Genomic DNA, 18,713 nt, shown 5'->3' on the forward strand with positions numbered 1-18,713 from the left:
CGTGTCCATGTGTGTTTTCTCCATTGTGCTGTTGGTGGGAAAGAAGTAGGAGTGTGTGTTATATCTCTGTTTCTTTTCCTTAGTGTTGCGTTTTGTGACCATGCTTGATTCTTGATGACAGATAGATAAAGCATTTATTAATGACTTACTATATTGGATAGAGCCCTGGGCTTGCAATAAACTCATCGTCGTGAGTTCAAATCTCATCTCAGACACTTACTAGCTGTGTGACCTTGGGCGATCACTTAACTCTGTTTGCCTCAGGTCCTCACCTGTAAAATGAGCTGAAGAAGGCAGTGGTAAACCGTTCCAGTATCTTTGCCAAGAAAACCCCCCAAAAGCAGTCATGAAGAGTTGGAGACGGCTGAAAAATGACTGAACAACTGCCAGTATTCTATGCCCCATGCTAAGAGTTAAATACTAAGATAAAAACAAACAAGATAGTCTCTGCCCTTAAGGAGCTTATGTTCTAATGGGGGAGGACTACACGTGAAGGAGTGCTAGACATTGTAAGGAAAGAGGGCAAGAGTGACATGGGCATGGCAGCATAGCCTGGAGATGGCCAGGAAGTGACCTGAAGGCCTGCATCTGAGCAAGATAAAGCAAAAACCCAACCAGACTCCAGGGTGGTTCCAGGGGCCGAGTCCAAATCACCTTCTTCTCTTGGATCCTGTCCTCTCTCTAGATTTTCATGATACTACTCTCTCCTGGTTCTTCTCTACCTGCTGACTGACCTGGTTCTCTTCTAACTTCTTCTTCTCCCTTTCCTCTGCCAAATCTTTTTCAAAGATGCACTTGATAAAGGTGATGATTCCCCAGGGCTCTGTCCTGGGACTTTCTCTCTTCTCCTTCCATACAATTTCACTTGCTGATCTCATCAGCTCCTATAGATTCAATGATCATCTCCGTGCTGATGATTCTCCGACTGACCTTTCCAGCCCTAAACTCTCTCCTAACCTCCGGACTCCAATCTCCTATTGCTTATTAAGCATCTGAAACCGGATATCTTGTAGACATATTAAAACTCCACATGTCCAAAACTGAAATCATTATCTTTTCCCCCAAACCTTCCCTTACTGTGGATACTTCCATCCTCCCAGGCTTACAACCTAGGTGTCATCCTCAACTCCTCACTCTCACCTTCATATCTAATCTTTTGCCGAGGCCTATAGCTTTTATTTTTGTAATCTCTCTCACATACTCCCTCTTCTCTCCTCTGACACTGCCACCACCCTGGTGCAAGTCCTCATCACCTACACCTGCGCTATTGTAATGGTCTGCTGGTTTGTCTCCTTCACTCAAGTCTGTCCTCATTCCAGTCTATCTTCCACTCAGCTGTCACTGATCTTCCTAAAATGCAGGTTTGACCATATCATCCCATTCCCATTCATTAAACTGCAGTGGCTCCCTATTACCTCTAGTAACAAACATAATCTCCTTTGTTTGGCTTTTGAAGTCCTTCATAACCATTTATATTTTTCTTAAACCTGACTCTGTCCCCATCTGTCATGTTATTTAAGATCCAGTGACACTGGCCTCCTTGCTCTTCTTTGCACCAGGCACTCCATTTCCAACCTCTAGGCATTTTCATTGGCCGTTGTCCCCTATACCTACAATTCTCTTCCTCTTTGTCTCTGCCTCCTAGCTTTGCAGGGCTTCTTCAGGTCCCAGCTAAAATCCCATGTTTTATAAGAAGTCTTTCCCTATCTCTCTTAATGTGACTACCTTCTCTCTGTTGATTGTCTTCAATTTATACTGTATATAGTTTATGTATAGTTGTTTGCATTTGTCTCCCCCATTAGACTTTCCTCTTTGAGAACACTGTCTTTTACCGTTTATTTGATTTTCTGGTATCTTCAGTGTCTTGTATACGGTAGGTACCTAATAAATCTTGTATACGGTAGGTACCTAATAAATGTTTGTTGACTTGGTTGATTAGCAGTTGTCTTTTATTCTTGAGGGGGATCAAAATGACATTGTTATGCTAGAGTTCAGTTTCAGTGTGTCCAACTGTGGACCAGACCAAGAGGAGCTCAGAATGCTCTACCACAGGCCAGGCACAAATAGTCCCTGTGAACGTTTGGATGGAATCTCTAAATTTGTGCATCTTGCATTTCTTTTGAGCTGTTTCAATTCTGCTTTGCTCATAGAGCACAGAGCCTTCTTGGTCGTGGGCACAACAGTGTCTCCCATGTCACACAATCAATTCCAAAGTTCTTTTTTTTTTTTTTAAGACAATTGGGGTTAAGTGACTTGCCCAGGGTCACACAGCTAGTAAGTGTCAAGTGTTTGGTCTGAAGCCACATTTGAACTCAAGTCATCCTGACTCCAGGACTTCAGTGCTCTATCCACTGTGCCACCTAGCTGCCCCTCAATTCCAAAGTTCTTAGGAGAGACCTTGAGAGTACTGACTTTATGCAGGCCTTTTCTCCTATCCTGGAATATACTCCATACTCACCTCTATCCATCTCAGAATCTTTAGCCTGTTTCAAAGCTCAGGTCAGATGCTACTTTCTATATGAAGACTCTCCTAATTCCCCCAAATTGCTATGGCACCTCCCCTCCACACATCTCTTCCTCGCTCTGAAATTACCTTGCATATATTTTGTATTTTTGTATATATACACACATATGTGCATTGTGTATTGATTTATATTGGGAATCATATTGTTTCTGCTGACAGAATGGAAGCTCCTCGAGGGTAGGGGCTGTCTTATCTGCTTTGTATGCCCAGTGCCTCAAGACAGTGCCTGTCATGTAGTAGACACTTGAATTTTTTCTTCATTGATAGTTCAAGTGTTAAGCATACTGAGGAACCTACTGTGAATGGGATAGGCACAATAGCCCATTGCTTTTCCCAATCCCCATAGATATTAGTGCCTTCCCCCAAAAGATATCTTGCATTATGTATTTATTTGTAAATACCAATATATGTTGTCTCCCCCAATGAAATGTAAACTCGGCTAGGGCAGGGATGACTCCTTTACTGTGTTTTCTTACCTAGCATAGTGTGTGTCACATAGAAGGAACTTAAATATTTATTGGCTTATTGATTGAATATGGTCACAAAGTATTTAATTTTCTAGGCTACCCCAATGTGACCAAAGAAATATGATCTTTCAGGGGAAAGCTTGGTAAAATCAGGCAGTGATTCAATTTTGGATCTGGCCCAAATGCCAGGGGTACCCTAACCTTTCCATCACAGGCTCATCGGTGTGTTTATTTTGAAAAATCAATCAGTTCTCCATGTAAAAACACCATCCACATTTCCAAAAGCAGAAATAATAGTAATGCTTGCAATAGCCCATGAATGTTTTTTTGGTATTGGTAAGCAAAATCATTTTTTTTAAACTTGGTGGTTGGATGACTGCTCTTGAATAATAGCTTATTTGGGCTGATTAATCATCAGAGACGTGCATGTATACTCAGGGCACTGTGTTATAAATCACATCTTATTTTCATTTGTAGGGAATGAAATGATGTTCATATTTGGGTATGATTTATCATTTGCAGGTTGCATCTGCTATCTATAGGATAGATTGTGCCTTATTAAAAATCATTCACTGTTTGGTACTTGAGCTACTTGGCCAAAGACAAACTGCCACCAGGGACTGCTTTGCATCCCACTGTTAACCCTGTGCTGACAGGGAAACAGTTATTTACATCAGCATGAGCAATGCCTCTGCTTTAGGCTTGATTTTTAAAAACCTATTCTTGGGGTTATTAGACCAATAATTACAAGTGTACATAACCTCATCTCTTACTAACCATGGAGCAATTGCCTGAATGGATAATTCTGACATTTCTGTAGTAATCTATTGCCAGCATGATAATAGGTACCACTTATGTAACACTTTACATGCATTATCTCATTTGATCCTCACAAGAACACTGGAAACAGGTGCTATTATTTACAGATGAGGAAATTGAGACAGGCAGGGATTAAATTGACTTGCTCAGGTCACACCCTAGTTAGTGACTGAAGTAGGATTTGAACACAGATCTTCCTGATTCCACATCCAGAATTCTGTGAACTATTCCACCTACACACCTCTTGGTATTATATCCTCAGTGTCTTCAGATCCACTGACCAATAGTCTCAATCTTGAGTCCTTCCATAGTCCAGGATGACTATTATTGTATCTGGGCATTGAGTCAGGATCAGTGGCATCTGGTGACCTCTGTTCCCTTCCGGCAGCCATAACTAGATTATTAGGCAAGGGGCAGTCTCTAGTCTTTCTTTCTATTCCTTCAATCCATGCAGAGATCTTTCTCAGTCTGGAGAAAGTCTTGAGCAGCGACCTTAGGCCAATGGGTATCATGGTTTTTCATTATCTGAATCATGATCTATAGGTTCTCCTGGTGTGCCATCAACAGCCACCACCATTCCACGTGTAACTAGTGCATGGGTCCAATCTCTTACATCTTTTGCTTCTTCCCCAATGATGTTTTTTTCCTTTTCCTTTTCTGAGTTTGTACCATATCACATGATCACTGCACCAAGGCTTCACATGAATTCAACAACTCAGAGCTTTCTCCAAAGAAGAGCAGCTCCAATATGTTGTTTATGAGGAAAACATTTGAAACAAAGATTGAAACAGAGTTAAAATAAGAAGCTGGCACAAAATCTACTATACTTTGACAGAATTTTAAAAAAAGAAGCAAGAAGAACAAACATGATCTCAGACAAGGCAAGAGCAAAAAAAGATTTGATTCAAAGAGATAAATAGGGAAACCATGTTAAGCGAAATGTAACATAGGCAATGAATTAATATAAGTACTTCACATATATTTATTAAATGGCATAGAGCTAAATACTTAAAGGCAAAACTAAAATGAGTTATGAGGAGAAACAAGCAGTAAGAATATAATAGTTGGGGACCTCGTGGCACATTTTAAGACAGACAAATCTAATAAAAAATAAAGAAATCAAAGGCCTGACTAGAATTTTATAAAAGTTAAATATGATAGACCTCTGGTAATTATTGAATGGAATGGAATTTTTAGACAATATAGATATTTCTCAGCTGTGCATGGTACCTATACAGAAATTGATTAAGTAATGTATTGAAGCATAAAAGCCTCAAAAAAAAATCAGAAAAGCAGAAATATTAACTGTCTTTTGCAGATGACAGTGCAATGAAAATTATATTCAAGCAAGGATCATTGAATAAAAGATTAAATCAGAGAAAAAAATTTAATCCTAAAGAACTGGTAGGTCAAAGAACAAATTGAAGAAACAATAAATAACTTTATTAATGAAAATGACAATAATAAGAAGATGCATGAAAATTATTGGGATGCAATCAAAGTCTTAGAAGGACAATGTATATCTTAAATCAACCAAAGAGGAAGAACAAATCATTAAACTGGACATGTAACTGAAAAAAACCCTAGGAAACCATCAAATTAAAAAGTCTAGTTACATACAAATTGAAAATTCTGAAAATCAAATAAATTTTAAGATATTAAAAGAAAAAACATTGAATTAATATGCAGAATTGGGAGCTATTTATGAAAATAAAACAATAAAATAGATAAAAGATTAGCAAATTTGATTTAAAAAAAAGGAAAAACAAACTAGCAGTACAAAAAACAAACAAAAAAGAATTCACAACAAATAAAGAAGAAATAAAAGAATTCATTGTAGACTATTTTGACCAACCACATGATAACTCAAATGAAATGGATGAATATTTTAAAAATATATAAAATATCTTAAAAAAAAAGAATAAGAAATAAAGAACTTAAGTAGTGCAACCTCTGAAAAAGAATGGAATAAGCCATAAATGATCTCCAAAATAAAAATTAAATCAAATGAACAAATGGATTTACAAGGAAATTCCATCAAGCGTTCAAAGATAGTTAATTGGAATACAAGAAATCCTACAAATCCCTTATAGAAAACTATAGACCAATATCTCTAATGAACATTGACACAAACATTTAAAACAAAAATTAGCAAAGAAGCTAGAGAAACATATCATAAAGATTTTCTATGATGACCATGTTGGATTTATACCAGGAATGCACGGTTGGTAGACCAAGCTAAGAACAAGAACAACAAAAATCATATGATTATGTCAACAGATGCAGGAAAAATCCTTTAACAAAATACAGCATTCCTTTCTGTAAAAAACATTAGGAAACATGAATAAATAGAACTTTCCTTAATATGACAAATAGTATCTATCTAAAAACTAGCCAGTATTATATGTAATGGGGATAAATTAAAGGCCTTTCTAGTAAGCTTAGGGGTAAAGCAAAGTTGTCCACTATCAGTGATAATGGTAGAAATGCTAGCTATAGTAAAAAACAAGATCAAGAAATTGGGAGAATATCTATAGGTGAAGAGAAAACAGAATTGTCACCTTTTGTAGATGATAAGATAATTTACTTAAGGAACCATAGAGAGTCAACTAAAATTTAATCAAAGCAATTAACAACTTCAGCAAAATTACCGAATATAAAACAAATCCATATAGCAATGACCTTTCTGTATAGTACCAACAAAATCAATTAGAGGAGATAGAATAAGAAATTTCACTTAAAATAACTACAGATTGTATAAAATAGTTGGGATACAATAAGATAGAAGATCAAATGCTTTGGATATAAGATATAATCAGGAAATATGTGAATACAACTGCAAAACACTATTTACAGAAATAAAGACAGACACCCCCCCCCCAGTTGAAGAAATAGTAACTGCCCATGGGTAGGCCAAGCCATAATAATAATAATGACAATACTATCTAAATTAGTTTATGTATTTAGTGCTTTACCGATCAATCTATCAACAATTATTTTATAGAACTAGGAAAACTAATGATGAAATTCCTCTGGAGGAACAAAAGGCCAAAAATCTCAAGTGAAATAATGATTAAAAATGGGAAGAAAAGGGGGCTAGCAGTACCAGGTCTCAAACTGTACCACAAAGCAGCAAGCATCAAACTGGTTACCAGTTAAGGTATAGAAAAATCAATCAGTGAAACAGATTAACTATACAACATACAGAAACAAATTAACAGAATAGATTGGTGTTTGATAAAATAAAAGATGGCAGCTGCTAGGGTAAGAACTTGCTCTTCGATAAAAACCACTGGGAAAATTGGAAAGCAGTCCAGCAGAAACCAGGTATAGACTAACATCTCACACTGGGCACCAAAATAAATTCCAAATGGGTACATCACTTAGGCATGAAGGGTGATATCATAAACAAATTAGAGGACCAAAGAATGAATAACCTTTCATGCATATGCATAGAAGACCAGTTCATGACCAAACAAAGGGACAAGAGGATCACAGAAGATTTCTTGTCGTTGTTCAGTTGAGTCTGACTCTTTATGATCCCATTTGGGGTTTTCTTGGCAAAGATACTGAAGTGGTTTGCCATTTCCTTCTCTAGCTCATTTTAATAGATGAGGAAACTGATGCAAATAGGGTTAAGTGACTTGCTCAGGGTCACACAGCTAGTAAGTGTCTGAGGCCAGATTTGAAATCAGAAAGATAAGTCTTCTTGATTATAGGCCAGGCATTCTTTCTACTGTGCCACCTAGCCACCCTATCACAGAAGGTAAAATGGACTATTTCAATTACATAAAATTAACAAGTTTTTGTATAAAACCAAATGCAGCTAAAATTAAAATTGAAACAAGTAACTGTAAAAACAATGTTTTGCAGCAAGGTTCTTTGATAATTGTATCATTTCCAAGATATATAAAGAAGTTATTCACATTTATAAGAACGAGCCGTTCCCAAACTGATAAATGGTCAAAGGATATGAATAGGCAGTTTTAAAAAGAGGAAATATAAGCTATTTGTATCTCATCTTTGACTTACATTATGAAAAATAATGCTGCAATCACTAATATTTAAAGAAATGAAAATTAAAACACATCAGAATTTCCGCCTCAGATCCATCAGATTGGCAAAGGTGATTAATTGGGGGAATGGCAATTGTTGGAGTGTGTGCAGGAAAACAGATACATGAATGCACTGTTGTTAAAGCTGTGAATTGGTCTAGTAATTTCATAGAACAAGTTGGAACTTTGCTCAAATAGTCTCTAACCTATGTATATCCTTTGGCCCAGCAGTACCTCTAATAGGCCTATACACTACAGATACAAAAGAAAGAGGGAAAGGCCTCATATAAACAATCTGTATACCTGGAGGGAATATCTACACTGTTGAACTAGGTAATTATTATATGTAGATAGATGGTAAAGGTAATATAGTGAACAAATTGATTTTCTTGTTCTTGTTTTATTACTATAGCTAGCATTTCTATATAGTAGCTCTAGTAGGACAAAGAATTGGAAACTAAGGGAGTTCCTATCAATTGAATCACTGAAAAAATCACTGCATATAAATGTAACTGGATACTATCTTGACATAAGAAAGGATAAAAGGGATGGATCCAGAGAAATTTGGAAAACTTGAATGAACTGATGCAAAGGGAAGTGAGAAGAATCCAATGAACAATTTATACTATAACAATAACTGTAAAAACAAATAACTTTGGAAGGCTTAAGATCTTTGACCAATGCAATGAATAGCTGTGATTCCAGAGGACTGATAATGAAGCTCCTGACTTAGATGTGAGAGACTCAGGGTACGGTATTTCCAGTGCTCAGCATAATGCTTTGCATGTACTAAGTGCTTAATAAATCATTCATTCATATAGAATGAGAAATAGTCAGTGTGAGGTTTATTTTGCTTGATTTTGCATAATGGCTGTAAGGGTTTTCTTTTTCTTCTAGTGTGGTGGGAATAAGGAAAAAAATAGATTTTTGTTCATTGAAAAAAATTTATAAAAAAAAGGAAACTAAAAAGAATTCCTCCCTACTGAATTGGTGTGGGCCTACCAGGGATGGGGAACCTGCAGCCTCAAGGCCACATGTGGCCTTCTAGGTCCTCAAGTGCAGCCTTTTGACTGAATCTAAACTTCACAGAACGAGTCCTCTTAATAAAGGGATTTGTTCTGAAAAACTTGGACTCGGTCAAAAGGCCACACCCAAAGACCTAGGAGGTCACAAATGACCTCATGGCCACAGGTTCCTCAACCCTGTCACTAAATCTGTGGAGAGGCTCCATTAAGCTCAAACATTCTTCACTATATTACCTTTACCATCTACGTATAATAATTACCTAGTTCATCAGCGTAGATATTCCCTCCAGGTATACAGATTGCAACCACTCCACGTCTTTTCATCTTGGGAGATTTTTATTCATAGTTTCCTACAAAATCCTCCCCAAAGGATCTGACCAATGCATAGCACCTTTCTTTTTCTTTTAGGATCTCAGGGATATCACCATGTCACTTAGGTTGTTCAATATGGCACAATAGAAAACGTTGTTAGAGGATCTGAATTCAAATCCTCTTTTTGCCAACATATGTAACCATGGCCGTGTCACCTAACCTCTCTGTGCTTTAGTTTCTTCTAATGTAAAATGAATGGGTTAGACTGGATGCCCACTGAAGTATCATTAGTTCTAAATCCATGATCCTGTGTTTCATCTACTTCACAAATAGACCAAAATACACGAGAATTTTACACTATGTAAAATAATGCTACATTAAAAAACATTTTATACTTAAACATTACAGTCTACAAAACATGTTTACTCATATAATCATACTTGATTCTCATGACAAACTAACTCACAAGATTGGTTATATTCCTTAATTTACAGATGGAAAAACTCAAGCATTATTCTATAGATGACATCTTCTAGAGATATTAATTCTTTTAGGGTTCAAAAATAGTTGGACATCTACTTAAATACATGTTCCCCTTTTATAGATGTGGCAAAGTCACATTAATATTGTTATACTTCCTTCTATCATTAATTTTTCTTGGTGTTTTCCCTTCTTTTATCACATAAGGTTTTTTAATAGCAAGCACACCATTTTGTGTGATAAAGTATTATAGCTAGTCTGAAATTTTATTTTGCCTAAACCTGTCATAGTGATGGCCAAGCACTTAAGCCTCTGGTCATTCCCGTAAGGGGATGGGAACTTCCAGTGCCATGTTTTCCTTATAAAGGGGAGATGAGATTGTCAAGAGATCTAAACAAATAACAAAATGATTAGCTTATTAATTCTAAAAAGGAAGCAGTGACTGACTTTATTCCTTAGACTGTCAAAGACCTGTGTTGAGAGTTGTCAGAGTTTGTGTTTCCTGAATGTTTCAAGGTCAGTTCATTCTTATGCCCAAGCCCTTGTCTGTTTCATGCTTTTGCTTACTCTGCTGTTTCTTTTAAATGAACCTACCTCGTAATACCTCTTTTTTTCATGAAGATCCAGTAATATTTAAGTTTTTATTTTTTCATGGCATTTGAAGTCTAAAATGTGCAAATAAATAACAGTCCCTGACTCAAAAAGAATGGATTTATTAGAATATTTTATTGATAATTTTTATTTTTATACCTTTTACTTCTGAGTATTCTTTTCCTTCTCCCTACCAACAGGTCATCCTTGTAAAAAATAACCCTTTAAAAAGAGAAAAACAATCATGTCAACAAAACTAATGAATACACCAACCAAGTCTGACAGTATATAGAATATTTCACACCCATCATATTCTATTTCTTCAAAGATGGGAAAGTGGTTCATTTTTTATTTCTCCATCATTGATAAGCCTGGTCATTATAATGATAGTGTTCAGTTTAGTTTAGTTTTGCTATTGTTGTTGTTTTTTCTCCATTTATATTATTGTAATTGTATATATTGTTTTCTTTTCCTGCTTTCTTCATTTTGGGTCAGATTATATAGGTTTTTCCATGCGTCTCTGAATTTGTTACATTAATAATTTCTTTTAACAATGAAATATTCCATTATATTCATGCGTCACAATTTGTTTATTCATTCTCCAATTGAATCTGCTTTGTTTCCAGTCCTTTGCAAGTTAAATAACGATGCTATGAATATTTTGGTGTATATGTAGGACCTGCCATTCTTTCTGTCTTTGACCTCCTTTAGGCATATACTTCAGCAATAGAATCCCTGGGTCAAAAAGTATGAACATTTTAAAGTCACTTTCTTAAAATAATTTCATATTGTTTTCTGTTATGATTGGACCATTGCATAGTTTCGACATTATATAAGTGTGCATGTATTACCATAACAACATCTCCCTCTTAAAAAATGTAATTTTCTCATCTTTAATCAACTTTGCCAATTTGAGCATGACCTAAACCTCAGTGTTGTTTTGATTTGTATTTTATTATTAGTAACATATTTCATACGGATAATAAGAGTTTGCAATTCTTTTTAAAATTGTTTAAATCATTTGACCACTTATCTATTAGGAAATGACTGGACATAAAGACTGTTTATGACAATGTATAATATAAAGACTCTTCCCAATCGATTACTTCCTTTCTTATTCTACTTTTATTGATTGTTAGCACAAAATATTTTCAATTTCATGAAACTGAAATGACCTATTTTATCTTCTTTTGGTTACCTTTTAGCAAAGATCAATACTGGGTAGAAAACACACTTTGGTTGTGTTAGTGCAAATTGCCAAAACTGGATAAGCAGTACATATCATAGTTTAGCCCATAGGTCCTGAAAACCTTAAGTAGTTAACTCTGCATGATATAATTCAGAAGTTCCCAAAGTGGGCAATACCATCCTCTGGGGGGTGCTGGAATGATTGGGGATGGGGGTGATATAGCCTCAGGTACAATTGGGGAGTGTTGAATAAAAATAAAGGGGTGGCGGAAGCATAAGGAAAGAAGATAAGAAAATTTCGAAAAACTATTTGTACTTTTCATCCATTGTGTAACAGAGTTAAAGTTATAGTGATTCCATTATTTTCCAAATAAACACACAAAATGCAAATTATAACTGATGAGTGGTCAAGTCTGTGGACAGGTCTTAATAAGCAACTGTTTACAGGTGAGCATATTGCCTATTGTTGGGAAGTCCAGCATGCATCAGCAAGAACACGTGTGTGAAATGACTTGTTTACAATACCATACTATATGGTTACATGATGCAATACTGTATCATCAAAATTTCAATGCAGGAAAAACCCCACAAATGTACAATAAATTATTAAATTTAAGATGCATCATTTAAAATGTTGCATATTTTTTGAAATGAAACAAATTTAAAAAAATAAAGGGTTAAAGAAAGTAGATTTCCAGAGGATGCTGAGTAGTTTATTTTTGAAAATGGGGTGGTCAGTCAAGTAAGTTTGGGAACCTCTGGTATAATTAAAGGGTTGTCAGGAAGCCCTCTCCCATCCTCCTTCCAAAATATGTTCTCTTCCTTCCTGTCACAGTACCTGAAATTTCTATTTGGTTTAGTCTCTTAGACCTGGAACCATTTAAGTTTTCAAAAGCTCTCTGTTTGCTCCTCGAAAGGGTGATAAATTGGCATTAGTTACTTTGCAATGAAGTGCAGGCCATGGTATAGTTGAAAGAATATCAAATTTAAAGTAAGTGACCTGGATTTTTCTTCTAGAGGTCTTTCACTAATTATCTGTGTAATGATGTGAGTCTCCTCACCTCTTCTCAACCTCAAGGTCCTCAACAGTAGAATAATAGAATTGGATTAGATATTTCCAGCTCCAACATTCTGTTTCTATGACAAATGAGATAATATTAGCAAAAAGTGCTTCCTACAGTGCCTAGTGTATAGTAGGTACTATTTTTGTTGTTGGCTTGTTTCAGTCATGTCTGATTCCTCATGACCTCACTGGGGTTTTTCTTGGCAAAGATACTGAAGTAGTTGCCATGTCCTTCTCCAGCTCATTATGCAGCTGAGGAACTGGGCAAACAGGGTTCAGTGACTTGCCCAGCTGGTAAGTGTTTGAGGCTTGGATATGGAGTCAGGAACTCAGAAAGAAGAATCTTCCTGACTCCAGGCCCAGAGCTCTGGCTACCGCACCACTTAGGTACCCTAACAGGTACGATGAAAATGCTTATTCCCTTCCCCTTTTTCTTCCCCATGGGATAGGAGCCTAAGGTATTTGGGATACACAGCACCAGGAATAGAAAGTAAGATCACAGATTTAGAGCTATTTAGTCATCTATGGGTCATCTGGCCCAACCCACTTATTTTACAGATGAGCAAACTGAGGCTTAGACAGGTTAAACATCAGAGCCAGGAATTGAACCCAGGTCTTCTGATTCCAAATATTGTGGTCATTCCATTGTACCACATTGCTTTCTGGTCATGGTGCATTTTTAAGGAAGTAAATGCTAAATAAATGTTTGTCAAATGGATGATAAATAAGAGGAGCAAGATGTTGATGAGAAATCACCTATTTCACAATGGCAACCCATTTATTGGGTATGATTCAGGGATGGAAAGTGAAAGGTGGAAGTAAGGTATGCATACTTAGGACCCTTAAGGTATACAAGCTTGGGCAGCTAGGTGGTACAGTGGATACAGTGCCAGGCCTGGAGTCAGCAACACTCATCTTCCTGAGTCCAAATGTGGTGTCAGACATGAACTAGATGCGTGACCCTAGACTGGTCACTTAAACCTGTTTGCCTCAGTTTCTTCATCTATATAATGAGCTGGAGAAGGAAATGGCAAACCACATCAGTATCTTTGCCAAGAAAACCCCAAATGGGGTCAAGAAGAGTTGGACATGACTGAAATGACTGAATAACAATGACAAATGTTTAGGTCAAGGTAGGAGTCAAGAATGAAAGGGTACGTAGTAGTGAGAAATCAGAACCATTTTTTTTTTGAAGAGGACAGTCCTCTCTTGTTAATAGATGTATAGCTGTTTGAACCATTGAAATCAGGTATCTCTACCTTGTCTTTGAGTAGGCTGATAATCCTTTATGAGCCTGGGTTAGGCAATGGACTAGAAACTCAAAACCTCATAGGTCACTGAAACTTACTCTATGATATTACTATAAGTAATTCTTCTCCTCAGCCTCAGTTTTCATAACTTTAAAATGTCAGATGATAGATACTAACCTAGCTCTGTAGAGATGTTGGGAGATAACTCATTTCTATTCATCAAGTAGTTTTACCGTCATAAAATACTGAGTGGTTAATAGCAGAAATAAGTTTCATTTTTCTCAATCTTCTTTCCCTCACTTCAATTTTTTTTCAAAAGCCTGAATGGCAAGTAATGAAATTTGTGACAAAACCACATTTGTATGAGTGAGACTTTTTTTCTCCTTGGCATAAACAACATAAAATATGCATTTGTTCTACACAGTAATTCCACGTGGTAATTTCATTTTTATTATTGCAGAGGAGATGAGTATTACATTGAAGATGCACCAATTTATGGCAATGTTGATAATGTGCTTTCTGGTAAGTTGTATTTTGTTGTGATCATGTTAAAATTATTTACAGTAAATATATGTTCTAGGAAGAGGGGGAGATTAATATCATCCTACTGTGTGGAAAATTTATCTCATATTATTTACAATATCACTATTGTAACATATTAGCTAAGTCTCCAGCTACTTTAGGGTTGCCTACATTTTACTCCAGTAATGATAAGAATACAGGTAAAAATTCTGTTATAATGAAAACTGATACAAAGAAAAGTTTTCTTTGTAACAAAGCGATTTCCAGTGCAGGGGGTGTCCTACAACCATGCTCCATTGCTCTGTTTACAATAAATTTTCTAAAAAAAAAAAATAACCCTGAACAACGAAAGCTTTCTTTTGGTTTCTGGCTATGCTTGATAATTAAAGGTTCTATTTGTGTACTGCTTAATTGTAGACAGAGGTGAGAAGAGCTTAACTGCGGCTGAGCTCTTTATAATTCTTTTATGTTGGCATCAAGGGCAGACTTGGTTCACCCCTTCCTAATTGACACATTCAAACCACCTAAGTAGAGAACCCATCAAAATCCCTTTACCATTAACCAGGTCCAAAAGCTACTGGGAGGAAAAAAGTTGGTAGCATATGCATGGCATTTTCTTGTCCCCCACTGGGCTCTAGATAGCTCTTTTAATTTGCTAAATTATAGCAGAAAGGCTTTCTCTTCTCTTTTATCTCTAGATCCTACAATTCTTAATTTCAGGCACTATGCTAATTTTAACATAGGACCAATAAACAATGTGTATGTCTCCTTGATATTTTGCCTATAATTATGTTTATAAAGCTTTATGGATATACCTAGATTGTATTTTTAAAGATTTCTTTTTTCCATTTCCCTTTTTATTCTCTGTTTTGTGATGAGTTAGGAGAAGCTAGAAAACCCAAGTGCATCTGTGGGCTAGGGCAGCTAGATGGCACAGTGGATAGAGTGTCAGTCTGGAGTCAGGAAGACCTGATTCGAATCCAGCCTCAGATACTTACTAACTGTATGACCCTAAACAAGTCACTTAACCTTGTTTGCCTCAGTTTCCTCATCTGTAAAATGAACTGGAGAAAGAAATGGCAAACCACCTAGTATCTTTGCTGAGAAAACCCCAAATGGGGTCATGGAGAGTGGAACATGACTGAATAACAACGCATCTGTGGTCTGGGCACTTATTTGTTTGCTTTGTTTTGGTTTAGACCTGTATTTTCTTGGTGAACTATTGGTGAAAATACTCCCTTTATCAATGTGGATCAGCTAGTGTTTTACCGTTTAATAGTCTTAGAATTCTGCCCTGGGCACTGAAAGTTTAAATAACTTTCCCAGAGTCATAAAATTATCCTATGTGAGAGGAAGGACTTGAACCCATGTCTTCCAGATTCTGAGACTGGTTCTCCCCTACTATCAAAATTAAGTTTATTACTGCCTGTTTCACCCTTTCCAATCTCAATACCAAGTTTTATGGATTTGAGGACTACTAATAGTCATTCCCGCAAAGATTAGCGATATCTTTGTGCTTCATGGAACATGAGTTTTACATTATATTTCAGAAAATGTTGATTTATAATTAGGCATTATCTTATTCTAGGAAATTTGTTTTATATTCTATGGCTCAAAATTGGATAATTCATAAAAAGAGAATGTATTGCCTGGTCCCTGCCAGAGATGATTATTACCATTTTCCCCCTCAAGCATGCCCACTTGGGTACACAAGCTATCAGCTAACATCTCATTATTTGTAAGATGAGGCATGAAGGGGCCAAAGGGGCAAAGCAAAGGTTCCCATACCTTTGTCTCCTTAATAAGAAATGAATGAAATTTTGCTGGCTCACCAAAGCTATACAGAGAGGTTATTTAGGACAAAGCTCAAGGGAAGCAGAGACTTTTGTCAGTGGTTCCTGGATAGATCCCTTAATGTAAACTCACTTTCTCAGGCTTACAGACTTCCACTACTTAAAGGCATTGTTTATCTTTCAGCCTTGCAAGCTTCATTTTACTTCTTGTTCATACCCAATCAATCAAATAGTAATTATGCATTTCAACTGAGTTGTTATAACCTCCTAATCTTTAGTAATAGATAAGTCAAAAAGGCCTAGGTCCTAATCCTGCCCCAGATGTTTATCAGTTATGAGACCCTGGGCAAATGATTCGTTTTCTCTGGGCCTCATTTTCCTCATCTATAAATGAAGATGGAGTCAATGAGCTCCAAGGTCTCTTCTTGCTCTAAATCTATTATCTTTTGATCCTATAAGTATGCTGGAAAATTCATTGGTTTTCCATAATATTTAAACATTATTCTCCTTGGACTTCCATAACATGCTATGGGTTTCTATATTATAGTTACTTTCCCACTGAAGTTTACATTGAGGATGGAAAATGGATTAATGTGATTCCAGCCTCTAGCTGATTATTTTCTTCTCACCATTAACTCTGTGGTCAAAGACACATTTGTGTTGTACATACTTACTACAGAGAGAAAGATGCTTTCTAGAGAAGGAACTACATAAACTGAACCCCTTCTTTTTTCACCTCCACCAGTTGAGAGAGGGTGACTCAGAGAGCCATGTACTGTTCAGAGCTTCAGACTTACTTGTAAATGTAGTTTTCAGCCCACGTTTTAATCTGAGCTACACATTTTACATTTGTTTCCATTCTAACCATGTTCTTCTTAACTCACAAGGACCTACAGATGAAAGCTGCTATGAACAAATGAAAGCCCGGCCCGAGAGAGCCGTAAATGAAAAGCAGGAGTGCTCCCCTACGCAGGTGATTTTTCCTGTGGGGCTCACAGACAAATTCAAGGGAAAAGCAGAGGCCTACTAAGGCAGCCAGGTGGTGCAATGGGGAGAGTGCTGGTCCTGGAATCAGGAAGACATGAGTTCAAATGTGACCTCAGACGCTTACTATCTGACCCTGGGCAAGCCATTTAACTTCTGTTTGCTTCAATTTTCTCATCTCTAAAATGTGTGTGTGGGGGGTAATAATAACACCAATGTCACAGAGTGGATGTGAGAATAAAATAGTATTTGTAAAGGCCTTTGAAAAATGCTATATCACCCACACAACACCCATCCATCTAATCTATGCTTTCTATTAGGAATTTCCTACACTTTATGCAATTCAATACCTTCTATGTACAGATTTACTGTCTAAGCAAAAAGAATTCAACTTTCAGTCTCAGGATGAGAAAGAGAATAATTTGGAGAACAGAAAATATTCCATCTCTGATTAGCCAGTTCAACCTTTTCACTATTTGGAACAATGTGTATATAGTATCTACATTAATGTCAAGGATTCACCAATAAAAAGACAATGGATGCCACTTCCAGTGCCTCTGCTTTACATTAAGGTAAATGAGGTCCTATTTTCTGCATTTTTTTCTTTGGGAAAAAACACCTATACCACTCATTCAGGTAGGACGGACCTGGACATAGAGAAACAGGAACTTTGACAAAACAACAACGAAACTTTACTAGAAAAGTGGCCACAAGCTCTTTCCATGTTCAATCTCTTCTAATTTCTGGAAAGGGACAAAAAAGGTTTTAATGGAAACTCGAAGAGTGAGTAATGCAATAGTCTGCATTTTAACCATCCTAATAAAATTAATTAGAACCTAGGAATTTCCCAGGATATAAGATTCCCTTTTCCTCACTGCTTAGTTTCACATACTCTCCTGAAATTGATAGGCCTTCTCAGAATTTTTATTAAGAATCCCAGATACCTTAGCAGTGATCTAAAAACACTTGTGTCTAATAATGTTTATCACCAAACCACAGCTCAAACCATAAATATGTGGTTAAACTTGTGCAAAGTGTGAAGTTGCCTTCTGACTAATAGATGTATTTGTTATGTTCATTTCAGCATGTGTACTGGGCTTGAAAAAAAAATTCATACTCTTCAGCTACACAGTGGTTTCTATCAATTGTTTGATCCTGGGAGGTGAAATAACCCTTTTTTTTTTTTCTAAAGCACTTTTCAGACAGTTTGCAAGTAGGACCACAGGAACTGAACTAGAACTATATATCAGTAATGCTTGAGTGGTGCATAAGCTGGGGATTTTGAATGGCAGTTAATGAAGTCTTTGGTACACAGCATATGTAAACATGAAAGGCCAGTGTATTTCAGGCAGCATCTGGTTTTTACTCAAGTGAAGTCTGCACAAAACCTTAAGGCATTAGAGAGAAAAAGAAGGTATCATTTTATATAATAGCTTTTCAGAATTGGTGTTAGCATTTCTAGTCTTACCATTATACTCTTCCCATAAATGTAGTAATGCCCATTTAAAATAATTGTTTTAGAGTCCCTCAGTTCAATCTGATTAAAATGGGCACAACATAAAAACTCTCATATTTGTTACCATGAAACCTGCTTACTGAGAGGTAGTGGAGTGGGGTGATAGAGAGCGGTCTCAGAGGTT

General features: G+C 36.5%; 1 protein-coding gene across 4 annotated transcripts in view; it reads left to right on the forward strand.

Moving 5' to 3' along the window:
- TRAT1 (T cell receptor associated transmembrane adaptor 1) overlaps positions 1-18,713 on the forward strand; it is a 71,519-nt gene that overhangs the window by 44,632 nt on the left and 8,174 nt on the right. For 3 of the 4 annotated variants that reach the window (XM_078146689.1, XM_020999901.2, XM_078146691.1), the window contains 2 exons: positions 14,235-14,296; positions 16,977-17,062. In XM_078146689.1, the coding sequence (XP_078002815.1) occupies positions 14,235-14,296; positions 16,977-17,062 (148 nt within the window). The remainder of the gene's footprint in view (positions 1-14,234; positions 14,297-16,976; positions 17,063-18,713) is intronic. The other variant, XM_078146690.1, reaches the window with a different exon arrangement.

The sequence above is a fragment of the Phascolarctos cinereus genome, unplaced genomic scaffold (genome assembly GCF_003287225.1).
Source record: "Phascolarctos cinereus isolate Bilbo 61053 unplaced genomic scaffold, phaCin_HiC Scaffold_726;HRSCAF=1367, whole genome shotgun sequence".
NCBI classification, from domain to species: Eukaryota; Metazoa; Chordata; class Mammalia; order Diprotodontia; family Phascolarctidae; genus Phascolarctos; species Phascolarctos cinereus.